This window comes from Sus scrofa, chromosome 9, assembly GCF_054392235.1.
Source record: "Sus scrofa isolate SSC_HxYL_T2T_F1_AM1 chromosome 9, Sscrofa_HxYL_maternal_Yorkshire_Landrace_v2.0, whole genome shotgun sequence".
In the NCBI taxonomy this organism is placed as follows: Eukaryota; Metazoa; Chordata; class Mammalia; order Artiodactyla; family Suidae; genus Sus; species Sus scrofa.
This window is the reverse complement of record NC_139391.1, coordinates 109,748,507-109,776,394: the sequence shown is the minus strand read 5'-3', so window position 1 is coordinate 109,776,394 and position 27,888 is coordinate 109,748,507. Positions and strand designations below refer to the sequence as shown.

General features: G+C 36.2%; 2 protein-coding genes across 17 annotated transcripts in view; one reads left to right on the top strand and one right to left on the bottom strand.

Moving 5' to 3' along the window:
• ORC5 (origin recognition complex subunit 5) overlaps positions 1–27,888 on the top strand; it is a 1,223,002-nt gene that overhangs the window by 251,902 nt on the left and 943,212 nt on the right. The window lies entirely within an intron of this gene.
• Positions 1–27,888, bottom strand: part of KMT2E (lysine methyltransferase 2E (inactive)) — a 95,332-nt gene that overhangs the window by 40,789 nt on the left and 26,655 nt on the right. For 10 of the 16 annotated variants that reach the window (XR_014816038.1, XR_014816037.1, XR_014816039.1 and 7 more), the window contains 3 exons: positions 6,154–6,268; positions 4,433–4,662; positions 1,257–1,337 (listed from right to left, as the gene is read on the bottom strand). Coding sequence is in view for 13 of the 16 variants with exons in the window: in XM_021102569.2 (XP_020958228.2) it covers positions 1,257–1,337; positions 4,433–4,662; positions 6,154–6,268 (426 nt within the window). In the remaining 3 variants the exon portion in view is untranslated. Of the gene's footprint in view, positions 1–1,256; positions 3,964–4,432; positions 4,663–6,153; positions 6,269–27,888 lie in introns of all 16 variants that reach the window. The other 6 variants (XM_084977360.1, XM_021102576.2, XM_021102574.2 and 3 more) reach the window with 2 other exon arrangements.

Sequence of the window (27,888 nt, the reverse complement as noted above, 5' to 3'; positions counted from 1 at the left end):
AGAATGACTATCAATGGGTCCTATCCAGGTATTATGTGTTACCTGATAGAACGAAGACTATGAAACAGTATTAACAAAAAAAATTTGAGGAGTTCCCGTCGTGGCGCAGTGGTTAACGAATCCGACTAGGAACCATGAGGTTGCGGGTTCGCTCCCTGCCCTTGCTCAGTGGGTTAACGATCCCTGGTGTTGCCGTGAGCTGTGGTGTAGGTTGCAGATGCGGCTCGGATCCCACGTTGCTGTGGCTCTGGCGTAGGCCGGTGGCTACAGCTCCGATTGGACCCCTAGCCTGGGAACCTCCATATGCCGCGGGAGTGGCCCAAGAAATAGCAAAAAGACCAAAAAAAAAAAAAAAAAATTGAACTTAAATGTGATCACACATCTATTTATAAAAATATAGATACAGAGAAGTCTGTTAAATCATGGTAATGAACTTGGAAAACTCATCAGGATAAATAATTCAGTCCCTTAAAGAAACACACTATGAAAAGTCTGGGGTTGGTGGAGTAAAGGGTATAGATTTAGATTACTACAAACTTAAAAGAGATGGATATCAACCAATCAATACTTTAACAGTGGATGGATGATACAGATTTTGCTGCATGTACAATAATCGTTTTGTGGTCAGAGTTTTTTTTTAAAAGAATTCTTTTATAGATATATACTAAAATACATAAGAATATATGTGAATGAAATAATATGTTTGGGATTTGCATTAAAATGATATGTGAAGGAGAAAAATACACCTGTTGAAGCAGGGTAGTAGAAACACATGGGTTCATTATTTTTACATAGTTACTATTACTTGTATATAGTTTTGCAAAGTTCATAAAAAGAGATTTAAAAAACATAAAAGAAATGGGAAGAAAACACATTACTGGCAATAGGCAGAATGATAGTATAAGCCCTATGAAATTCTGTAACTAAGGGAATGTCCTAGTAATTCTTTAACATAGTGCATTCTAGTGGGGGGGGGGAGATGTCATCAATTAGAAGATGCACTATTATTTCATGCATCATTAATATAGTAAAAATCCTAGAAAATAAACCATGACACATTAGCAATGGAAAGATTTTTCCTGATTTTAGAGATATCAGAACGCAAACGAACCAATCATACAAATAAAACATGTATGAGATTTAATTAAATACAGTAATCCATTAATTGTTTAGTTCAGAATTCACAGATAAAGTTCTATTAACCAAAGATTACCTTAGTAAAACTACTGGCAATTTTATCAGTATGCACAACTTACCTAGGCTGACAACGTTCACATAAATATGTATCAGGAATATGCTGCCTGTCAATCCCCATGCAGTCGATATGTTGCCAAACACTTAAAAAAGGAAAGAAAAAAAAGCAGAACATATAAAATATTAAGATCATCCTTAAATTAATATTTTCTATTCCATTTAACTACCACTTAATAAGTGCCTACTTTGAATTTAGCACTGTAAAACATGCTGCGAAGAAATTCATAGAAATATATCCTTAGGGAAGTAAAACTTTGAGATACAAAAATAAAAGGACAAATATAGTATATTATATGTATGATATAAATTTCTAAAGTGAATACAAATTTGAAATGTAAACAGTATACAAATATTATTATAAATCACAAAGTGGAGGTGTCCACACTACTTGGAATTAATGGGAAAAGCACCCTGGAGACTGGACTTGAAGAGAACCTAATTTGGGAAATTAGGAAGAAAAGATATTATTATAGCAACATTTTCTCAACAGACACAGGGAGCAACAGCCAGAAGGCAGTTAATGTATCTGCAGAATGTTCAATTTGAGAAACAGAGGGGGATAAAAATGAATTAGTAAAGTGTAGTTAGATTATGTGGATCTTGGATGTCAGAATGTGTGTAGTTTTCCACTAAATGGCAACAGGTAACAACCAGGGGTTGCTTTGGTGGAATTACCATGTTGATTCAAAGAAGCTTAGAAACTAGAAGCAGAAAAATCAACTAAGAGGCTTTTCCAACATTCCAAAACTAAGTTGAAAAAGAACAACTAGAATGATGGCAGAGAAGATGAAGGTAAAGAATCCAAGAATTCATGAAGATAGAGACTAAACCTATTCTGTCCTCTATTTTTAATGTAATACATGGACCAGCTTGAAGCAAACTTCTCAGTGTTACCATTATATTTTATAGCCAAGAATTTTACCAGTCTAAGGTTGATATATCCTTGTTTCCATAAAAAGGTCTTAATTATCTTTACATAATAATGAGCTACTTTTGATACACAGCTACTAAGCTAACCGCTATGATATTGCTCTTTACTTTTTTTTTGTCTTTTTAGGGCTGCACCTGAGGCATATGGAAGGTTCCCAGGCTAGGGGGTCAAAATGAAGCTGCAGCTGATGGCCTATACCACAGCCACACAGTGCCAGATCTGAGCCACGTCTATGACCTATGCCAAAGCCTGTGGCAATGCTGGATAGTTAACCCACTGAGCGAGGCCAGGGACTGAACCTACATCCTTATGGATACTAGTCAGGTTCTTAACTTGCTGGGCCACAATAGGAACTCTGCTCTTTACTTCTTAACTGAGGATGTTGGAACAAGAACTGGTAGAATGTGGAATGTCATGGAATATGTATCAAAGAGGTAAGGGAAAAAGTATAGAAGAAAAGGAGAGCACCTGACAAGGAGAGTTAGAATAACAAATTAGGTTAAATTTGAGGGGTAAGTAATGATGTCATGCAGACAACAGAAGAAATAAAACTAGAAAATGGATAATCAGAGCTCTAAAGTCAAACTTGAAAGAGATGAGTAATGGGCAGGAGGTACATGAGAATGTAACAAGAATAGAGGAAAAAAGACTAAGCCTTGCAGTACAGGATAGGTTAAGCAGTAGAGAAACAGACTAACAAAAAATAAAATCATAGCAAAGAGAGCAGTTGCTAAAAAGCAAATACCTTGAATAACCCAAAATATGTGATCTGGTCTTTCAAAAATTTGTAGGCAGGTGTAAATCCTAAGGACTATTTCACTATTTTCTAATATAGATAATTCTATATTATATAGAGATTACTATCATTAATCAAAAGAAAAAGTTTAGATTAGGCATTAAAATAAAAACATTGTCAAATGGTATGTAACTTATTACATTAGACAAAATCTGCTACAGAAAAAGCTATTTTATATGATGGGTTATATGAATTGAGATTTGCTAATAAGTAGCTAATTAAAAAATGAGGAAAGTAAGTTATCAGTGAAGTTATATTTTTTTAAATTTACCTCCTGAATAAACTCACTGAGGTGACTGCTCATGGTAACAGTATGTACCACAAGTAATGAGAACTTGTCTTTAAATTTGAAAAAGTATCACAATATATTTTTACTACTAAAATTAACTCAAAGTATTAATATTACAACTTTCCATAAAAATATCAAATTGAACTTTCCACTTAAGACTAACTTTCCCCTTTTGGTACAGGTAAATCAACTTTCTAAAATATAACCTATAACCTTAACTGCATGTTTATATCAATAACGAACCACTCTCAATCACCTAACCTAATAGATGGGAACAAGATTATAAATAATGCAAAGTAATTTATTTTGTTGCAATGCATTTTTACACTCTCATTCAAATATGGGTATAGGTCATACAAAACAAATAATGAAACTACACCTTCAGGACCAGACTCAGGATATCCTGTAAATTATCAAACTTAATTACCCTCTACAGTCCACTGCTTAAATACCCTCTGCTTCCTACCCTATTCAGGGGATGGACTCAGTAACTTTGAGGTTGAAATCCTACTGTTCCCTCTCCATCCTCCCCAGCTCCCTCCCACCAGAAAAAAACAAAAACAAAAAAATGAAAACAAAACCCCACTTTCTGTCCCAATCACACCTTCTCTAGGGGAGGAGGCCTTTCTTGGTGGTTGAACCAGGGTTGGGGGAGGGGAGACTGTGGTTCTGGTTCAAGGAGACTCCAGTGTGCTGCAAGGTTCAAGTCAAAAGGAGGTGAGAGAGTCAGGTCAAACAAACATCAGTCAAATGTCTAATTCCCCCAAAATGGAAAATCACAGTTGATTATACAGCACAAATAATTCCAAAAGAAATACACAGGACTCAATTCTCCTCTCATTTCTATACTGTCTATGTAGTTGTATTACTACTGATGAGTGAAAAGAGAGATCTGATCGTGTATGAGTAAAGTTCAGAAATGACTGTCTGTTATTCAATTAACAATGACGATTTCTACAACAAAAACAAAAAACTCTAAGATAGCTTTTCTCCTTGGGGCTTTTTCTAGGAGCAAAACAAACTGCACTGAGAGTAGCAGAAGCATCACTTAAAAAAAATGTATATATACATCAATTCCTTCAAAGTGACTTTATTTTTCCAACATTAACAATCATGAAGGTTATCAGCCATCAAGAAAAAAAACTGGTGTGAAATATTTTACCTGCATTTGTCACAACAGATCATGTATCCATCATCATGTGTAAAACCACATATGCACCTGGTTACATCAGTACCATAACTTCCATCCTCAGATGTGCTGATTGTAGTTGCACTGGAAGTTTCATCAAAATTAGGAGTGGTAAATATGCCTACTTCATTTTTGCTAATAAGAACTGATGGAGGAGGGGAAGCCGGAGGTGTTGGAGGAGGACGAGCACCATAATTATGGTCCTGATAATTAAACACAAATACAGCACAATATAAGTTCAATGGCAATATGAAATAAACAACTTAAATAAAATTTAATCCTTAACTTTAATATTCAAGAGATATGAAATTGGCCCATTTCTTCCTTAATACCTTTAAAATAATGACTTGGTGAAACCAGATATTAAATCATAATAGTGAATGAAAATGTCTATCTACAACCTTGGTCACCTTTATGATGTGGATTTAAGAACAGTGGTTTAAAAAAAACTCACTAAATGTGTGTGAGTTGCAATTATCTTGATGTGTGCAACTAAAAGAAAATAGAGGAACAAACTGGATATACTAATTGTTATTCATAACCTTCAATTTCATATAGTCCTTAGAACAGTATAATGATTTCCCTTTATTAACTCTTACTATACTTATGAATTCAGAAAACTATGCCAATTAAAAAATCTCAGGGAAGTGGAGGCTAAAGAATAACAAAAACAGTTACCAAAGACATTATCACCATGAAGTATACAACAGAAGTTTCAAAATTCTGGGTTTTTTTGTTTTGTTTTGTTTTGTTTGCTGCATCTGTGGCATGTGGAAGTTCCCAGACCAGGGGTCGAACCCACGCCATGGCAGCGACCCAAGCCACTACAGTGACAACATTGGATCCTTAACCTGCTGCATCACAGAGGAACTCCATAATTTTGGTAATTTTACTCTAGACTAAGTGGCAAAAACCTCTCATTTATTGTGCCTTAATAAATCACCAATGTGTCCAGTTCTGCTGCTGTTTCAATTTGTGCTCTGCCACTTACTAGCTATTCAACACTGAATAAATCAGCTTAGATAAGCTTTCCACTTTCTCAGCTCTGAAATGGGGATGAAAATTATACCTATCTTATGAGGTTGCTTTGAAGATTAAATGAGATAATACTTGGGGAGTTCCCTTATGGCAGAGTGGGTTAAGGATCTGGCACTGTCACTGCAGTGGCCTGTGTTACTGCTACATTACAGGTTTAAACCCTCGCCTAGGAACTTCCTATGCTGAAGGTGTGGCCAAAAAAAAAAAAAAAAAATCAAAAAATGTTTAGTACAGAGCCTGATGTATAAGTGCTAAATAAGTGGTAATTATACAAATTACCATATAACTTAGAATCAACAATAAATAGTGTAATTCTACCTACCATCTTTTTATAGAGAAGGTAAAGAATTGTAACACTGAACTATTAATATCATAAAAAGCTAAATGATAATAATAATATAAAAATTTCTAGGAAATTCCTCTTACAGAATTTTAAATCCCTTGAATAAAAATTAGATCAATGAAAAAAAATTTAACTACAAATTACATACCTAATTATTTAGCTAGTATGAAACGATTCTGCTTTTTTAATATTCAGTTTTAGGCACAATACCAAACACATCAACTTTCAACCTCTAGATATAAAAAAACAGAGAGATACAGATCTATACATAGAAATAAAAGAATACCCTTCAAGAGAAACATTTGACACTTACCGCATAAGGCAAACCAATGTAACTGTGTGAATGATGCGAGCTGCTGGTATATAACTGGTGGGGATAACTGTTGGATTTCTCAACTACCACAGGGCTAGCTTCTACGGATTCTGGTCTGGAGGGAAAAAAGTTGCATCAAAGAAAATTCCATTTACTTTTATCAATTTAAAATTATAATTTTATAATTATTGGCTATTCAAAAAAAATGTCTTTAAAATGTCTAAAACACAGATATCTTGTGGATGTGATATATCCTATCTAGAGCCCATGTCATAAGCATTCCAAAAAAAAAAAAAAAACACTTTTGCTTAAAGTACAATAAATGTCCCAAGTTTAAGTTCAAATATAGTTTCCTTGTCATTAAAAATATTATTAGAGGTTAAGCATTATTTAATATACTCAGTGTCATAAAGGACACTATGCAGAGGGGGTAAAGTAGGGAGAAATAATTTAAAGAAGGTTTAATCTATATGTATCACAATTTGAATGTGAAGTATTTATTTCACTGTTCAAAGCTTTATGCATGTGTTAGTGTGTCAAGACATAACAAAGCCTTGGAAATAGCAGAAATGTTAAGGAAGAGAAAATCTCATAATAATCCATAGTTTGCTCATGAAAAAGCACAAATAGCCCATAGAGTAAATCAGCAGTTCTGGCCTGATAATGGCTAAATGATAATGATGACCTAACCAACCAATGAAAAAACAGGGAGTAACAACTCACCCACTGTGGGTGACTTACAAGTTCCCTGGCCTAGCATTTTACACCCTTCACTTTCCCAATTTCCTCATTTAATATCAATCCTCCTGAGCCCTAGGCTGGTAATTCTTACTGATCGGTGTGGTAGTAAATCTACTTCTGAGGGCAATTCACACTAAAATTAATTTCTCCCTTGCATACACAACAACACAACTTGTTTCTGTACCTTTATTCTTATCAAAGCCACCATTTAAGATGACTTTCTCATAATAACCCTTGTACTTCCTCTTATTTAAAACCCTCCATTAGAATTTAGTATTATTTGCACTCTTCATGGTTTAAATGCTTCTTAATGTAATTACATTCTAATTAGTCAAATTTCTATTGTCAACTACTTCTTGATATACTGTTCGCCCCTTCACCCATTCCCTTCACAAAGTCTCAATTTAGCTCTAAGTGACTGGTGCTTGGGATCCAGAGGCTAGAATCAGTACAGGGAGGAGACATAACTGAGGTCAAGTGATTCTGAAGGATAATGCAAGTCTCCGATACGTTCTGAATATTCTGAAAACCATTACTAATGTAATGTCAATGATGTTATGTTAAAAATTGCTTATTCTTTTTTTAAAAAAGGAATGTTTCTTAATTCCAAAATTAATACATGCTCATTATACAAAATTCAAAACAGAAGTACCTAAGAATGTGAAAGACCTGTCTTCATCCAAACCATGTTAAGATGCTATGTATCCACCTTTAAATTTTTCTATCCATAAAAATATCTAAGTTGTTTTATTTGCTTGTTTTTCTTTTTTGGCCACCCCATGGCATACAGAGTTTCTGGGCCAGGGATCAGATAGATTCAAGCTGCAGTTGCAATATGAGCTGCAGGTGTGACAACCCTGGATCCTTAACCCACTGTACAGACCGGGGATTGAACATACATCTCAGTACTCCCAAGATGCAGCCAATCCCATCGTGCCACAACAGTAACTCTTAACTCTTGTTTTTTAAGTGAGAATATACACTACATATTCACAATTTACTTTTTCCCATCCTTCAGTGTCAGTACAATATGTAGCTTATTTTCGGTAATAACTGCTTATTTCATTATATAATGTACCGTAGCTTATTTAACAAATTCCCTATTGTTGGATATTTAAATTTTTTCTTTTTTTTTTTCAGTGTTAAAGGTATCGTTGCAGTTGTACACACTTCTATACATTATTTTCTGCATCCATGGTAGTATTTCTACTACATGGATTCCTTGAAGCAGAATTGCTGAACAAAAGGGTAAAATAGATGCTGCCAGACTACCTTTGATTACAATATTAATTCTTTTAAAATTCTTTTAAAAAAAAAAAAGGTAGTAAGTGCAGTTTTAGCAATTTGCGATCTACAGTATTAATATTAAAGCAACATATAGGAATTATGGCCAGAAAAGATTCACTTTCATGGCAAACAATTTATATTTTAGAGTAGATAATGGTTGAGAAATTTAAAAAAAAAAAAAAATTCAGTGCAAAGGCAGGTTAAGTTCCAGCATGTAAACAAGCCATAGATCCTTTATATAACCTCATGATTCAAATGAAAGCTATTAAGTACTAGCAAGCTGGCAATGCAAAAAAGCAGAAATACTTTATCAAGATCCTCATCATTTCTAATGATGCTACTTACTAAAAATAATTTTAAAAAGAAGGTAACAATTGTTTAAAAAAATTGGTTGATACATTTTAAGGACTTTTCTAAACCGTAAGATAGTATTTAATTAAAAAAAAAAAAAAGTAACAGGACACCAGACATGTCTCCTAAAAAATCTTATAGTGCTAAAACATCCTTAAAGCACACAGTAAATCTGAAAACAACTTTGTGACAAATACCAAAAGTAAAACATCTTTTAGATCCAGTAATCCCATTTTTGGTAAGAAAGTAATTCCCACTAAATAATGACGGTCTTTTACTACTACTCATAAACTAGATATGAGTAGAAATCACTTAAATGTCCGATCAATAGATGATAAACCAAATCTTAACAAACCTACCATATTTCATATTTACATATGGACAAGAGCATGGCAAGAACTCACAGTAACAAAAATCACTACATTAAGGTCATAGGAGTTTTCTCAAAATCTCTTGGGCCATTATCGTAAAGCTTTAAAAAAAATTTTAGGAGTCCCCGTAGTAGCTCAGTGGAAATGAATCTGGCTAGGATGCATGAAGACACAGGACTGATCCCTGGCCTCGCTCAGTGGGGTTAAGGATCCAGCAGTGCCACAAGCTATGGTGTAGGTCACAGACGCAGCTTGGATCCCACATTGCTGTAGTTGTGGTGTAGGCCAGCAGCCAATGGCTCTGATTCGACCCCTAGCCTGGGAACGTCCATATGCCGTGGGTGCAGTCGTAAAAAGCAAAATAAAATAAATAAAATAAATTTTTAAAAATGTCTTAACTTCAGTTAAAGAGATAATATGCATTATTAAGTTTCTGTGTAAACAGTTGCTACGTATCCTGTTTAGCCAGTTTATATACTCACATAAATACTGAGTTAATACACAAGTATAACAATTATCATTAAGAAACTACATTAGTATAATATTACAATAAATAATTATGTATCAAAACATAAACCACAATGCTGTGTTCAGACCACAAATGAAACTTTCCTTACATAATTTTGATGTCACTTTTCTTTCTTTTTTATTATTTTTTCTTTTTATGGCTGCACGAATGGAATATGGAAGTTCCTGGGCTAAGGACTGAATTGGAGCTGCAGCTGAGGCCCATGCCACAGGCATGGCAACACCAGATCCAAGATGCATCTGTGACCTCTGCCACAGCTTGCAGCAATGCTGGATCCTTAACCTAAAGAGTGAGGCCAGAGATGGAACCTGCATCTCATGGAGACTACGTCAAGTCCTTAACCTGCTGAGCCACAATGGAAACTCCTGATGTCATTTTTCAAAGGGCGTTTGATATTTATTTGTATTTGTTCATACACTGCATCGTATGCATTTTTAAATCACTGAAACAGCAATCATTGACAAAAAGATGATCTTTATCCAGGGGAAGCTTTCTAAAAGATAATCATTCTTAAGTTTGGGAATTCGAAATGTCTAGAATGTTCAAAAGTAACAGGTAATTAAAGTATTCCCAATGCATAAGCAGTAAGGTATGGCCAAATGATCAACATCACCTAAATTAAAGATGAATTCATATTTCAAAACTCTGAATTCTGTTTCCTATAAGTAGAGGAACTGAAATGCAGAAAAGTAGACTCTAATATGCAATGTGGCTCTAAAAATGAAATAAGAACAGGGGACTTCCATGTCTAAGGCTGGCCATTAAATAGGCATAGGTGAGGAGTCACCTTTCAGAACTTGAGTTTTTATTTGTAAAGTTGGGATAAGTGTATCTGTTTCTCTCCCCAGAAATACCGATGAAACTCAAACGACACAAAGGATATGAAAATGCATTTTTCTCACCTATAATGTATTCAGAAATGCCTCAAGTGTAACTGTGACTATTTAGTCTAAAACCTTAATTAACTCCACAATAATTCAAACTTCTAACACAGTTTTAAGTACAAGTTTAGCTGGACCTATCTTAAATAAATCATTAAATTTTCAAGGTATCAAAATAACTTAATATTTCTTGAGCACCAAATATGTGCTAAAGTTCTTACACCGTTTATTTTTACTTTTTTTAATTTTACTACTTTGTGTGTGTCCTTTTGCCTTTTCTAGGGCCGCTCCCAAGGCAAATGGAGGTTCCCAGGCTAGGGGTCTAATTGGAGCTGTAGCTGCTGGCCTACACCAGAGCCACAGCAACTTGGGATCTGAGCCGCATCTGTGACCTACACCACAGCTCACAGCAATGCCAGATCCTTAACCCACTGAGCAAGGCCAGAGATCGAACCCGCAACCTCATGGTTCCTCGTCGGATTCGTTAACCACTGAGTCACGATGGGAACTCTAGGTTTACACTGTTTTTAAATGAATAATTTTAAACCTTTTAGTTTAAAATTTTTTTCTTTTTTTCTTTTTAGGGTCACACCCAAAGCATATGGAATCTGCCAGGCTAGGGGTCAAATCGGAGCTACAGCTGCCAGCCTATGCCACAGCCACAGCAGCAAGAGCAACACATGATGCAAGCTGTGTGTGCAATCTACACCACAGTTCATGGCAAAGCCAGATCCCCAACCCACTCAACAAGGCCAAGGACAGAACCTGCATCTTCAAAGATACCAGTCGGATTCATTTCCACTGAGCCATGACGAGAATTGCCGAAAGGTTTTTTAAAAAAACTATGTATGTTAAGCCAGAAGCATGTCAATGAAAAATCAACCCAATTTTATGGAATATTTTATATACAGATAAGGTATAGATACGTATGTGTGTAGATTAACACAATCTGACACAATGAGAAGTGACTGTTTTATACAAAACCTTGGTATGGGAATACTTTATTCCTCTCTTTAAAACTCCAAAAGTACCCCCTAGTTTTCATGTTTTAATATTAAGTGACTAAGAACCTATCCATACAGATGAGTTCACTCCTACCTCCATCGAACTACTGTTTCCAAAACATAGGTTTCAGACTTATTAACAATCTTCGTAACATGCCCCTTAAGCCCTGGTGACCATTTATCTTTCTTCAATAATATGTGACACAGAAAAAGGCCAAGTATTCCAGCCAGAGTATAATATACCTTTTACAAAGAAATGATATTCTCTTGTGATCCTTTTGCTGGATCCTCTTGACACAGTTTACTACACAAAGTCAGGAAATGATCTTATCTTAGTATTTCTGTCCCTGCCTATAGCAAAACATTTGCATTTTCTGTTGTCTCACGTTCTTCTTCAATCTGTATCACCATTAACATAAGCTTTCAGTACATGAAAGAATGAATCTGGAGATGTCATTACACAGTTTCTATTCCAAAGAAGTCATATAGGCATTAAAATAAAAGCACCCCCTAATAATGCTAGAGGAAGACATCACTGTTTATACCACCCCATCTGCAAAGTTTATTCCTATACTTTGTTTTCATCTATAATAAATTCTATTGAGTTTTTTTTCTAGGTTTTTTTGGAGAATTTACCTTACAGGCAAAGGAATACACAAACTGTAGTTCAGGGAATAGTTTTGTGATGTTCAACACATGTTTAAAGTAACTTGTTAGATTCTAGACAGGATAGAAAGACATAAAAAATATTCATACCCCTCTCCCTAAAGAGTTTATGATCATGGGAGGAAGAGCAAGGTTAGCAAAAAAGAGACAGGTATACCAAAAAATAAACCAAAAAAACAAAAACAGAAACAAAAAAACAACCCCATACAAGTCAAAAATAGGGTAATGCCATAAGAAAGGTATAGGTAAATGCTTTAAAAAACACTTTCCTGGAGTTCCCGTCGTGGCTCTGTGGTTAACGAATCCGACTAGGAACCATGAGGTTGCGGGTTTGATCCCTGGCCTTGCTCAGTGGGTTAAGGATCCAGCATTGCCATGAGCTGTGGTGTAGGCTGCAGACATGGCTTGGATCCCGAGTTGCTGTGGCTCTGGTGTAGGCCAGCAGCTACATCTCCGATTAGACCCCTAGCCTGGGAACTTCCATATGCCGCGGGAGCGGCCCAAGAAATGGTAAAAAGACAAAAAAAAAAAAAAAAAAAACCACCAAAACCACTTTCCTTTTATGCATGACACTTTGATCTTTAGTCAACTTTCTAACTCTGTCCCCTAAAAAACACAATAAGCTAATCTGCTATGCTGCTAGATACATTAATAAAAATGATCCTTGATTGGTAAAGTAAGTATATGTGGATGGGAAAAACTATAAATAGGATGACACCGACTTCAACTTCCCCAAGATGCAGTGACTCCTATAACTGGCATGTCCCTTTCAGGGAACCTGGAAGCTCTGCCTATTCTTTTTACAAGAAATACTGGTTTCTGAGGGACATGTGGCTTCTAAATCCAGAAGACTCTCATAGCTGCCCAATGTGTATCTTATTTCCTTGTCTCTGACCAGTCACCTGAGGACTCAAGAAAATAGCTCCTGGATGGCTGACTGTACTTTCTCCACAGTTTCACACAGAGAGGAACACCTGATGCTAACCTCTGACAAGCTGTGGCTCCTATCCTATTTACCATGTAGAATAATGTCAACTATGGCCTATGGTAGTCTTGCAGGCCTGAATGTTCAGTTGAACCCAAAAAAAACCTTGCAGGAACTGCAAAAGATCAAAGTTCTAGGCTCTAGACTCTACAAAGTTCTAGGCTCTAGACTCTACTCTACAAGATTCAAGAGAAGAACAAATCTACTTGATTTACAGGAAAGATAAGAGGTAACATGAGGTTTCATTAGATGTGAAAATGCTTCTGAAAGATATGAAAGGACTTTTGAACATCTGAATGTTATACCAGGTAAATCTTCTATTGAAAAAAAAAAGTTTTAAAAAGCACTAATGATGGAGAAAGACAGTATCTCCACATATGGAAAAAGATAGGAAAAATGGGAATTCCTGTTGTGGTGCTGTGGAAACGAATCCGACTAGCATCTGTGAGGATGTGGGTTCCCTGGCCTCACTCAGTGGGTCTAGGATCTGGCGTTGATATAAGCTCTGGTGTAAGTTGCAGATGCAGACTGGGTTCTGTACTGCTGTAGCTGTGGCTTGGCCTGCAGCTCCAGTTCAATCCCTAGCCTGCGAAATTCCATATGCCACAGGCTCAGCCCTAAAAAGCAAAAAAAAAAAGGTGGGGGGGGAGTGGGCTGTGGAGTCTTTAAGGAGTATGGAGAGGTCAATTAGATTTCAAGATAGTGTTTATTTACTTACGCTACTTACGTAGTATATCTTACTAAGTAAAGTAAACACCCATAACAGAAGAAGGGAAAATTTTCTTTGTAGATTTGGATTTAGAGAAACATTACAATAAACTAGGTCTTTAGGTTATCTGTGTACCAACACCATCAAACACAAATTCAAGCACATGTGCTGAAATATCACGACAATATCTGGTATTAAGTGGCAGTCATCCAGGATGATTCTAAACATATTTCTTTCCTTAGCTCAAAATTAATACAGCAAAATTAAAACTCCAGAGAGCTCACAAAGCCCCTTGGAGTACAATCACACACCTCAGTTTGACTAGCACTGATTTTTTTTTTTTTTTTTTTTTTTTGCTTTGTAGGGCTGCAATTGCAGCATTTAGAGGTTCCCAGGATAGGGGTCAAATCAGAGCTACAGCTGCCAGCCTACACCACAGCCACAGCAACTCGGGATCCAAGCCACGTCTGCGACCTACACCACAGCTCATGGCAACGCCAGACCCTTAACCCACTGAGTGAGGCCAGGGATCGAACCCACAACCTCATGGTTACTAGTTGGATTCGTTAACCCCTGAACCACGAGAGGAACTCCCTTGACTAGCACCAATTAAATAAATATTAGCAGCCAAATGTTTGCCGGGGACTATGAGAGATATAACTATAAGACACTGTCTTATCATTCAAGGAACTTAAAATAAGTTCCTTATCTCTACCTTAGAAGAACTCATAATAATACGGTTTTCATTCATTTAATAAACATTTGAGCATACATTAAGTAGAAGACACTGAGTTGCTGGAAATCAAAAAATAAAGAAGTAAAGGAAGTAGTACTTTTCAAGAAACTGATTTATGAGGAAGACAAACAAATATATCAATGATTATAGTAGTGCCATCAGAGGAATGCATAGGGGCTCTTCATAATAGTTTAATTGAGTTTTAAAGAATGACAAGTTAACAAGCCCAAGAAATAAAGAGGTGGAAGAGATGGAAAAGATATTCCAGACAGAAAGAACACAATGCAGTCAGAGATATCAACAGCAAGAAACATTTAAGCATGTTTCTCCAAGAATGAGTGACATACCATCAGCATCACGACCTGTACCGCATGTTTTAATTTCTTACAATTCTACTTAATTGAATTGAATCAAAAATTCTGGAATTCCCGTCGTGGCGCAGTGGTTAACGAATCCGACTAGAAACCATGAGGTTACGGGTTCGGTCCCTGCCCTTGCTCAGTGGGTTAACGATCCGGTGTTACCGTGAGCTGTGGTGTAGGTTGCAGATGCGGCTCGGATCCAGCGTTGCTGTGGCTCTGGCATAGGCTGGCAGCTACAGCTCCAATTCGACCCCTAGCCAGGGAACCTCCATGTGCCTTGGGAGCGGCCCTAGAAAAGGCAAAGAGCCAAAAAAAAAAAAAAAAAAAATCTAAAGATCAGATTCAGCAATTTACTTTTTTTTTTTTTTTTAAGGCCGCACATGTAGCACATGTAAGTTCCCAGGCTAGGGTTCAAATCAGAGCTGCAGCTGCCAGCCTATGCCATAGCCACAGCAAGGTGGAATCTGAGCCACATCTGCTACCTACACCACAGCTCACAGCAACGCTGGATCCTTAACCCACTGAGTGAGGCCAGGGATAGAACCCACATCCTCAAGGATACTAGTCGGGTTTTTAACCCATTGAGCCACAATGGGAACTCCAGCAATCTACATTTTAATTAGCACCTTCAATCTTACATTCACTGAAGTTTAGGAAGCACAGATTTAAAAGAATTGTTAAAATTCAGAGTAGACAGAGTTAAAGGTATTAGAGAAGGGGCCAGAGATGAGGGCCAGTAAGTCAGGCAAGGAATAGTTCAAAAAGTACCTTTGGTATCAAATCCAGCTAAGGAACATGATCTTTATCCTGAAAAAACTATACAGAGCCACTAATGGTTTGGCTGTCTCAAGGAATAATGTGATCAGAGTAGCAGCATGGCAATATAAAGCTGAGGGCTTCAAATGTGAGTAATCTGTAAATAATTTTCCATGATTCAGTAGGTTCTAAGTTCTGAACCTGATCAGAACAGGCGAGAAGTGCTACCTCTCCAAAACTCCTTCCTAAAAATAAGTTACCTTTTCCCAGTTCTTTGCTTTACTGAAACACACTTAGTACTCTGTCTAGTTTCAAAGTGATCCTCATGAGTATAGAGTGCCCAGGGTCCAAACTGATAACCTTTTTATTTAAAAAAGGATAGTAAACTGCACAACTTGCTATTACAACTGATAATTGTGCAATTTTATTGAGTTCCTTCAGTTTTCAAATACAGGACCAACCCACCTTGATGATTTACTTAATTTTTTAATAGGTACAGAACACCAAGTACATTAACCACTGTTAGATTCATCTGATACTTAGCTGCTTTCGATGATAATGTAGAAATAAAAGACTTTAAAATATCTTATTACTGAAAGAAGACTGAACTCTTAGTAATCTGGATCTATCAATTACACTACAAACAATTTGTAGTGTTGCCATTAATTCTCTGGCAGGCTTTCTTCTTAACACATGTTTTTAAAACCTTACCAAAACTGGTGTCATATGCCAAATATGCTTTAAATTATCTTTCCATCCATTTAATTTCATTTTGTTGTTTTATTTATAATAGCATCTTTTATTTGGCTTTTTAGCCACCCCAAGCCTTAGTCAGCTTCAAGGGCCTTGTTTTTGACCTCCAGCACATTACTAAAGAGCTTCCAAAAGCAGACCTTTACAGAGACTTCAGAGCTAAGAAAATAAAATTGTATTTTATTTTTAGGATTTTGTTATAGCTGATTTACAATGTTCTGTCAATTTCTGCTGTACAGCAAAGTGACACAGTCCTTTGTACATATATATATATATATACACATTCTTTTTCTCACATTATCCTCCATCATGTTTCATCGCAAGTGACTAGATATAGCTTCCTGTGCCATACAGAATAAAATTATATATATTTATATATATATAATTATATATATATATATATTTTTGGCGTTTTTTCATGGCCACATTTGCTGTACATGGAGGTTCCCAGGTTAGGGGTCCAACTGGAGCTACCACTGTTGGCCTACACCACAGCCATAGCAACATCAGATCTGAGCTGCGTCTGGAACCTACACCACAGCTCATGGCAACGCCAGATCCTTAACCCACTGAGCGAGCCCAGGGATTGAATCTGTGTCCTCAAAGATTGTGGCACAATGGGATTGACCTTAAGGGGTGGCCAAAAAATAAAAAAATTTTCCTAGTTAAATACCGTCACTTTAAAAACACATCATCACTTGTAAAAGTTTTTATACTGGAGAACTATATATCCCTCCTACGTCTGCGTTCTGTCCTAATGCATTCTATTGTGGTCAGTACACAGTCATCCAAATAATGTAGTAAATTTCAATCTCTCTCATCTTATGCTATTTTAATTCTGCTAGTTTCCTAATGCCTTTCAGTATCTTGCAGCTTCCTGAAACAGGCACTAACCAGAACTGTTAAAGAACTACAGAACTCAACTCATTGACATCACACCAATTATTTAAGATGTTTTTACTTATACAAAGGACACTATAGAATTGGTGTCTTACATCTTTCTACCATGAAGAACTATAAAATATTTGTAGCTTTAGTTCTACCTCTCCTAAACAAGTGAAACAGATTTATCAAAGATGAGCATTCAACAATCATTCCTATGTATTAAGCTTTAGGATTAACCAAGAGACCTTTAAGCCATATGACTCATGACTTACTACTGTCTGTTTCTAAACTTTTTCACCCTCCCAAATAGGAACTTTGCACTCATTAAACAACCTACCCCCAGTGCTTGGTAACCTCTATTTTACTGTCTTTATTTGCCCATTCTAGTTTACATAAATGAAATCATAAAATACTTATCTTTTTGTGTCTGGCTTACTTTACTTAGCATTATGTTTTTAAGATTCATCCGTCTATATCATGTTTCAGAATTGTATTCCTTTTTATGGCTGAATAATATTCCATTGTATAGATATATCACATTTTGTTTATCTGTTCTCTTGATGGATACTTGGGATGTTTCCACCTTTTGACTATTGTAAGGCTGTTCTGAATACTGGTAATAAATATAAAGGTATCTGTTTTGAGCCCCTGGTTTCAATTATTTTTGGTACTTACTTAGGAGTAGAGTTGCTGGGTCGTAAGATAATTCTATGTTTAATATTCTGAGAAACCACCAAACTGTTTTCCATCTGGTTTCTTCTTAGGCCTTAATCTTTTTAAATTTTCTTCTGTTTCTTAAATACATTTTCTAGGCATCTGTACTTTGTAGACTGTACTGGAGGTTTCATCCACTACTATAGCTTTTACCATTTCCTATGTGCTCACAATTTCTAAATTATCCTTAATCTAATTCTATCTCATGAGCTCCATCCAAACAGCCCTCCACATTACCAGACCTCTTAATTTAGGTGTTTCATGACTATAAAGTACTTGTTTGTTGTAGAAAATCCTTTTCACGTCCCAGATTTTGGAATTTAAAATTCAATTAAATTTGGAGCTGGGGTCAGCAAACTTCTGTAAAGGACCAGAGAATTGGAAGAATATGGTTTCTGTTGCAACTATTCAGCTCTATTGTACCTGGAAAGCCAGAAAATATATGTAAATAAATGGGCATGACTAAGTTTCAACAAAACTTTATTTACAAAATCAGGCAACAGGCTGAGTTCAGCTCAGGCAATCTTAGTTTGCTGCCCACTTAGAGAAAGCAAACTTTCTGACTGCAATAAAGAGTACCATTTTTCTGATTGTAATGGTTTAGGCAACTACTGTGAGTTCACTGGAATAACTTTCTTTGAAAATGTAACAACTCAAGCCTTATTAATTTATTAATATTTCTTAAAGGTTTATATCAGTTACTGTTTTAAGTGTTAAAAGCACAACTCCATATCTAAAATCTTGTACTTATATTCAAATTCTGTTTTTCTCCTGCAAAATGGAAAAATGTCACTCTTTACTACAGTCCTGTTTTTCCACTTGCCCTCTGGATCTCATCCCTTCTTGCCTTTTCAAGATCTTTACACTTCACTCTTGCCTGCAGTTATTCCATGTCTCCTGCTTCTTCAGGAATCCTCTGTATTAGATCATTCCTCTCTTATTTATTATTCCATTTTAAACTTGTGCCCCCTGTTATTTATCATCCCATTTCTTTGTTCCTCTTTATAAAAAACTCCCTGAAAGAGTGTTTGTGCTCAACATCAGGCTGCAGAATACCGCTATAACTACCTATGTTGTCAAGCTAATTAATAGTCTGTAGTTTGTATAGACTTCTCAGCATTTGACATAAATAACCATTCCCTTCTCCTAGAAAGACTGAACTCTGCTGGCTGAACTTAACTGGCTACCTTTCTCATATTTTATCTTTTGCCCATAAATGTTTTCTTTTTCTTTTAACAACTCCATCTCCATCCAGTTGCTTAATCCAAAACCCTAAGATGTCACCCATAATTTAATTGCTCCTTTGCCCTGAATCTCCACATCTAATTCTTTCGTCAATCCTGTGCCTCCTTCCAATACACTTTTTTTTTTTTTTTTTTTTTTGTCTTTTCAGGGCCACACCCGTGGCATATGGAGGTTCCCAGGCAAGGGGTAGAACTGGAGCTCTAGCCACTAGCCTACAACATAGCCACAGCAATGCAAGATCTGAGCCACGTCTGCGACCTACACCACAGTTCATGGCAACACTGGATCTTTAGCCCACTGAGTGAGGCCAGGGATTGAACCCGAAACCTCATGGATACTAGTCGGGTTCACTACTGCTGAGCCACAACTGAACTCCTCCTAATTTTTTATTATTTTTGGCTTTTTTACGGCTGCACCTGCAGCACATGGAAGTTCCCAGGCTAGGGGTCGAATCGAAGCTGCATTTCCCAGCCACAGCTAAAGCCACGCAGGATACAAGATGCATCTGCGACCTATACCACAGCTCACAGCAATGCCAGATCCTTACCCCACTGAGCAAGGCCAAGGATTGAACCCACATCCTTAGAGGGTTCAGAACCCACTGATCCACAACAGAACTTCAAGAAGGTGTTTCATTTTAAAGATTACATCATCCAAATACCAGTTTACACACCAGGAGATGAGTGACCTAAGCGCCACAAACTCTAGAATCAAACCCTAATTTATCATCAAGTCACTGTGTATCCATGGGACATACCATATAATCACTCTGGGTCTCAGTTTGCACATTTATAAAATGAAGTCTTAATTCTAAGTGACATAATTATAATAGCAAAAAACCTCCCCACTAAAGCCCAGATTTCTTAAATTGGTTTAGTACTTTTCTTATTAAACTGCATTATCCCCACTAGTCTTAGGAAATTTACCAGAATGCTATTTATGTCTATGGATTAATGACCTGATGAGGTAAACAGCTTTACCTCATTTTTGTATTACAAAATGGTACTATGTGTGTCACTTTATTAGAGTTACACAAAGCCTGAGTTCTGGTTGGTAATCCTGAATCTATGCCACTTTAATTGTCACTACTTCACAAACTTTACAAATACAGAGAATATTTTTTGCCATTAAATTTGAAATTATGTAATATCTCCTTTTTTTTTTTTTTTTTTCCTTTTTAGGGCCGTACCCACGGCACATGGAGGATCCCAGGCTAGGGGTTGAATCGGAGCTACAGCCGCTGGCCTATGCCACAGCCACAGCAACGCCAGATCTGAGCTGCATCTGCGACCTACACCATGGCAACGCCAGATCCTTAACCCACTAAGCGAGGCCAGGGATAGAACTCGAAACTTCACAGTTGCTAGTTGGATTTGTTTCCACTGCTCCAGAAGAGGACCTCCCAGTACTTCCATTTTTAAAAATGAAAATAGGCTATTTTCAAATGTGTTGTAGTTCTAAATTATTGATGAAAACTTAGAAAGCAAAACAACTACTATTTTGTTTGTAGTAATCTACCTAATATACTGCCACATTTCCCTGGAACCACTTTTTAAATTTAAAATCTTTTTTTTACCAAAATATCCTTATTCTTTAGAAAGCCATCACAAATCACATCCAATCCACATTATACATTCTTCTTTTTTTAAGAGCCTCACCCATGGCACATGGACGTTCCCAGGTCATATCGGAACTACAACTGCCAGCCTACACCTCAGCCACAGCTACACAGAATCCAAGCCGTGACTGTGACCTACACCACTGCTCACGGCAAGGTCGGATCCTAAACCTACTGAGTGATGCCAGGGATCGAACCTGCATCCTCATGGATACTAGTCAGATTTGTTTCCGCTAGGCCACAATGGGAAATCCCCACATTATATATTCTTAATGCAGATATTTTTAAGTAGTCACATGAATTGAAGATCCAGAGAGAGAAATGCCAATCATTAAAAGAAGCACTTAGAGAAAAAGGTTAGAATGATTGATTAAATAAACTCTGCTTCCTCCTGAAACTGGACTTTCATGATTTCCTGAACAAAATTTTAATTTCTTCCCTGTATAAACCTTCAAAATATAGTTGAATTTTAATAAGAAATTTATACTAGTGTGTAGTTTTCCTTTTAATGTTAAAACATTCAATACCACACAGATGGGTATAAGTAATGGCACATGGAGAGACTGGCTCCCTGCTACAGTAATGAATGTAAATGATCCCAAGTTCTCAATATGCTCCTTCAGCTTTGTGATCACAACTTGTCCATTTCTATCATTCTTGCTATAAATTATTATTTTGTAAGATATATTAAAATTACACATGATTACAATAACATACAAGAAATTTTTTTTAATGAGAAATTTTTAAATGAAGAAGTTTGGTGCAACAACTGTCCTCAGTTTATTACATGTGGCATTTTACTTCATTTAATTCGTCCATTAACAAACCTTGCTCTTCTCATCTATGTGGCAACATGGATCTGGAGCCAAGAAACCTTGGGTTCAACTCTAACTCTTCACTTTTTATTAATTATGTGGCCGTAGGTAAGAGTTTAATCGCCTTGAGCTTCATTTCTTTTGTAAAATGGGAATAATACCTGCCTAACTTTTTCCTGGGGTGATTAAAAGATATTATACACTATATTATAGACAGTTGTTTGGATATGGTGAATTCTGTATTCAGTAACACAAGTAAAAAAAATTACAGGAAAAAGCTATTTATTAAGTATGAAGCAAATGAGAAATTCAACATCATTCTAAGAACAGTTCTGAACAATGCTAAGATAGTACTTTAAAATAGGCTTTTGAATATTAAAACAAAATCATATTTAAGTGAAAGCACTTCCAAATTAGGATAAGGAAGTCAACACTTTAAGAGCAGCAGAAAGTATCAGTTTTGTGATACTAGATTAAATATAAGGAAATCATAAACAGACATGTTTAAGCACTAGTGGAACATGAACAAGTAAAAAGCTCTAAAAACATTTCATTATACACAAAAGATCTTCAATTATATAAATTCAGACTAAAAGCACACAAACACTTCAACGAATTAATGAATTCTGTCAGCAGGTGGCTCTAGCGACACTTAAATAACTTAATATCAAATATTATAACAAAATACAGATGGTAAAAATGTAATGAATCTCAGCAATGTGAAGTCAAATAAGAGTCACATTAATACTTCAATCCAAGCCCTCTTTTTTAAATGAAGATACCAAAGTTTACAATAGTTAAGTATCTTAGGGGCTCACTGGTATCATAGCAAGAGAACAAAACTGAAAACCCAGATATGCCTCTTTAGTATTCTTAGTCAACACACAGGCATTTATTGTTTTGCCAAGAGTAGTATTAAAAATCCTTCTTCCAAAACAGTTCACCTATAACATATATATTGCATTTGCTAATGTGACTATTTCATCCAAAAATATACATAATTTTATAAAAGTTCATTATAAAGATTTCCAAAGCAGGGAGTTCCTGTTATGATGCAGCAGAAACGAATCTGACAAGAATCTATGAGGACGTGGGTTTGATCCCTGGCCTTGCTCAGTGCTAGCCTGTGAACTTCCATATGCCACAAGTGCAGCCCTATAAAGCAAACAAAGAAACAAAGATTTCTAAAGGAATATTTGCTGGCAATAATATTAAAAGAAATACAATGTAAGCAACTGTATTCTCAATCTCGAGAGGAAAAAATAATTTAGCTTTTCTTTTTTAAAAAGGCTAGGAAAGAATAAATTTAACAGCCCCATTTATACCTCTTCCCATTTCCCAGCTCCAGAAGTTTTCTTGTCTTTGCATATTTAACCAATTTAGTAATTCAGATGATTGGAATGTCAGACATAAAAAAGGTAAGAAGGAATAAATAAGGTCAGGTCAGTTAGGATGAAAAACATACAATTCTAATAAATAGCTGAACTCTGGCTCGATTTTCCTATCGAGTGATAATGGAGTCTAAGTTTTCTATTCCTCATCTTTGAGCAGAGACCTGAGAATACCTTTGTTACAGGCAGTCATTTATTACAGTAAATTTACTACTCCCAGAACTAAAGCTACTACTTACATGAACCATTTATAAAAATAAGTTACATAAATCATTTTTTGTAATAGTACTAGTAAAGGAAATGTAACAGAACCTAAAATCAATACATCAATAAGATCTGCCTCTACCACTTACCTGCTCTGTGACTTCAGTTTCCCCACCTATAATTTGAGAATAACAATAATCTACCTCATAGTTACATCTTTATCTTTCTTATTCAAAAATATATTGTTTTGATCTCACAATTTTTATAACTAACCTAGGCTTCATGGTTCTTTTCTCCTCTGAGACCCTACATTTCGTCATTTGGTCTACGGCTTCCCTGATTCAGTAGCTCACAGACATACGTGTTACTGAGTACTTGAAATGTGGCTAGTTCGAACTGAGAGGTGCTAGAACTGTAAAACATACACCAGATTTTAAAGACTGAGTATGAAAAAAACCATGAAATATCTCATTAATGTTTTTATACTGATACATGTTAAAATGATAATACTTCTATATATTTAGTCAAATAAAATGTAACAAAATTAGTTTCACTTTTTGTTATCTTTTTAATATGGCTAACAGAAAATTTAAAAGTAGATATATGATTCACATTATATTTCTATTGGACAGCTCTAATTTAGAGTTCTGACTTTCCAACTGATCATAATTTCAAGAGTAGAGACAAAAGTTTATACTTTACCTTCATAACCCTAGCCTCTAATAAAATACTCTCTACGTATCTGAAGCTTAAAAATGATGACCCAAAAAGTGCTTTCTCTTGGATTGTTAGTCTTACCCACTGAAATTATGCTAGAAGCAAGATTATTTCTCATATTAGCCTATATTTACAGACAAGCAGTTAATCAAAAATTTTATAGGTACAGCTTCCCAGTAATAAAAGCGGCCTCCTGATTATGCCAGTTATAGTCATTTTGCCAATCAAATTTAAAAAATTATGATTGCCCTTAGCTCAATTTTCCCTTTATATATACTATTATCTTTACATACTTTCAGTTGAACCAAGTATTATGCCAGGCCCTACTGAGAAAATTAGTCAGTCATTATGTTAACCTATAATGCTATGATCAGTATTCTTCAAATCTAAGGACAAAAACACAATGCATATAAAAACCTTTCTGCTAAGCTCTAAGACTGGCAGGCAGTCAATTTTCCAGGGCATCTTAGATTCTCTGGTACAGCAGTTGGCTTCTATTCATTTCTAGTCACCGGAGTCTAGATATTAGTTTTTGTTCATGCTGTGTAAAAGCTATTTTTAAATATGTCTTCTTCATAACTAGCCTAGTTATGTGAATGTGCCTACTTATCTGAATGGCCAATGTCTACAACTGCTTAAAAAAAAACTTGAGCAATAATAAAACATTATTTTGTTCTTTTTATTAAAGAAGAACAAAATAAATATTTATTTATAAATAAGTTTATAATTTATTAAACAAAGCAAAACAATTTTGTTCTTATTAAAGCAGATATCTCTAAATCATAGTTTTTATCGATCTTCACTACTCAAGTTATTCCTTTTTGCCTTTTTTTTTTAGGCGGTTCCTGTGGCACATGGAGGGTCCCAGGCTAGGGGTCTAATCAGAGCTGTAGCTGCCGGCCTATGCCAGAGCCACAGCAATGAAGGATCCGAGCCACCTCTGTGACCTACAACACAGCTCATGGCAACGCCAGATCCTTGACCCACTGAGTGAGGCCAGGGATCAAACCCACAACCTCATGATTCCTAATCGGATTTGTTAACCACTGAGCCACGATGGAAACTCCTCAAGTTATTCCTAATGTATTTTAAAATATTCCTTTTTGGTTCAAAATTTAGGGAGAACCAACTCTTGGCGAGATCATGGGAACAGAAAGAAGTAAAACACAAGATCCCTAATTCTGCAGGAAAGGCAAAACAAACTCAAGATGTTTTATAACTTAGTAATGACAGGAAAACAAATTGTAACAAAGAAGCTGGACTTGATGGGAATGAGTTTTATTTTGGAGATACAATAATCCAAGAGCAAATGTTACTACATATGGAAATACTAGATCAGAGTTTAGCAAACCCATTCTTCATAGATGCTGAACCAGACCTTCAATTTTTTATCTATAAAATGCTACAGGTAGACTAGATGAACTCTAAGTGATCAAATAAATGCCCCTTTATAGCCTCAGAATTAAGAATAAATGTGATCCAGTACCCTAATTCACCCAATAATCAGTACCTCCTAAATTTTATATTAATTTAATTTATAAGTGATATATTTTAGCAGCACAATTTCTTTTCTTTCCTTTTTTCTTCTTTTTTGCTTTTTAGGGCTGCACCTGCAGCATAAGGAAGTTCCTGGTCCCGTCGTGGCACAGTCGTTAACAAATCCGACTAGGAACCATGAGGTTGCAGGTTTGATCCCTGGCCTCTTCCTCGCTCAGTGGGTTAAGGATCCGGCATTGCCGTGAGTTGTGGTGTAGGTCGCAGACACGGTTCGGATCCTGAGCTGCTGTGGCTGTGGTGTAGGCCAGTGGCTACAGCTCCTATTAGACCCCTAAGCCTGGGAAGCTCCATATACCGCAGGTGTGGCCCTAGAAAAGACAAAAAAAAAAAAAAAAAACCCAAAACAAACAAACAAAAAGGAAGTTCCTAGGCTAGGGGTCAAATCAGAGCTACAGCTGCCGGTCTATGTCACAACCACACCAATGTGGGATCCGAGCCACGTCTTGTGATCTATACCATAGCTCACAGCTCAATGACTTACTAAGTGAGGCCAGTGATCAAAGCCACAACCTCATGATACTAGTCGGATTCATTTCTGCTGGGTCACAAAGGTAATGCCCATATTTTTAAAAATATATACTTAATAACATTATATAGCCACATGAATGTAATAAAATGTAATTCTCTTTTTTTAAAAAAACATTTTGAAATAATTATGTAGCTTCACAGGATTCCAAAATACTTTAGCCTGGGAACCTCTTGCCTGTCAAGCCCTGCTTCCAGGTTTTTTCCTCCTTTAGTAGTGTCTCTATCTGGACAGATTAACTAACAATCAACTGTCATCAGAGTGCCTTGTTTTGCAATCTATTATTTTACAACAAAGTAACTTATACACAGTGCAAAAAAAAGGCTTTAAAAACTGTATTATAACAATCATAGTTAATGAACTATATATTACAGGAATATTAGGGAGCGTCTCTGAGTATTTCATAATGGCAGAAGCAGGAGTAGTGAAAACACTTCCAGACCATTTGAAACGCCAGCAAAAGTAGAGTATTAACTGTATTTTTGTCTTTTCCTACACCAGATCCAGGAGCCCTAACATAAATAAATTTCCTTTTTTTTTTTTAATTAAATTCAGCTTTCAGTCAATGAGCATCCCACTTAGCACAACTACATAGTTAATCAGAGAGTAAATTTGCATCTTTCCATCCTCTAGCTTCCAACACTGTCAATAATAGAAGCTCTTACAATTTCCAAAACCAAATAAACACTCAATTTTCACAGCAATTACTTAGCGTTAATGTAGTGGTCATTCAAAGTCAAGATATAAGGCAATCTATCCACACAATTGCTAAATGCAAATAGTCTAGAAGCAAGGTAAGAACCTCTCACTGAATTCATCAGAAATTACTCTTATAAAAGCAAAAAGTGATTGTCAGAATAATCATCTAGAAGGAAATACTCCATCCTTATTTTAAAATGGTCTGAATTTTGTTTTTCAACTGAACATTCTTGGTGTGCTTTTTTTTTTTTTGCTGCACATGCAGCATGTGTAAGTTCCCAGGCTAGGGGTTGAATCAGAGCTGCAGCTGCTGGCCTACGTCACAGCCACAGCAACAGAGAATCCAAGCTTCATTTGCGACTGACATCATAGCTCATGACAATGCTGGATCCTTAACTCACTGAGCAAGGCCAGGGATCGAACCAGCATCCTCATGGATACTAGTCGGGTTTGTTACTGCTGAACCACAATGGGAACTCCTCAACTTAACTTTCTAAAAAACAAAGCAAATCCTATGTTTAGACAGATATTACAAATTTAAGATTCAAATTTAAAACCAAATTACTTTTTTTTGCAACATGAAAAAAACTATCATGCTAAGTGAAGACAGCCATACAATGAGACACCAACATCAAATGCTTTCACTGACATGTGGAATCTGAAAAAAGGACAGACTGAACTTCTTTGCAGAACAGATGCTGACACACAGACATTGAAAAACTTATGGTCTCCGGAGGAGACAGTTTGGGGGGTGAGGGGATGTGCTTGGGCTGTGGGATGGAAATCCTGTGAAATCAGATTGTTACGATCATTATACAACTACAGATGTGATAAATTCATTTGAGTAATAAAAAACAAAATAAAAAAAAAATAAAACCAAATTACTTTTCCAATATAAACATGACAGATCTTAAAATTAAAAAAAAAAAAAAACAATAGCCTATTATCTTGATCCTTGATGTCAACAATTAGCAAATGAAAAGACAAAAAAATCTGAAAAAGAGTATTTTGACTCAAAAGTTATTTTAAAAAGTAATTTCAGGAGTTCCCGTTGTGGCGCAGTGGTTAACGAATCCGACTAGGAACCATGAGGTTGCAGGTTCGGTCCCTGCCCTTGCTCAGTGGGTTAACGATCCAGCGTTGCTATGAGCTGTGGTGTAGGCTGCAGACGCGGCTCGGATCCTGCGTTGCTGTGGCTCTGGCGTAGGCTGGCAGCTACAGCTCCGATTAGAC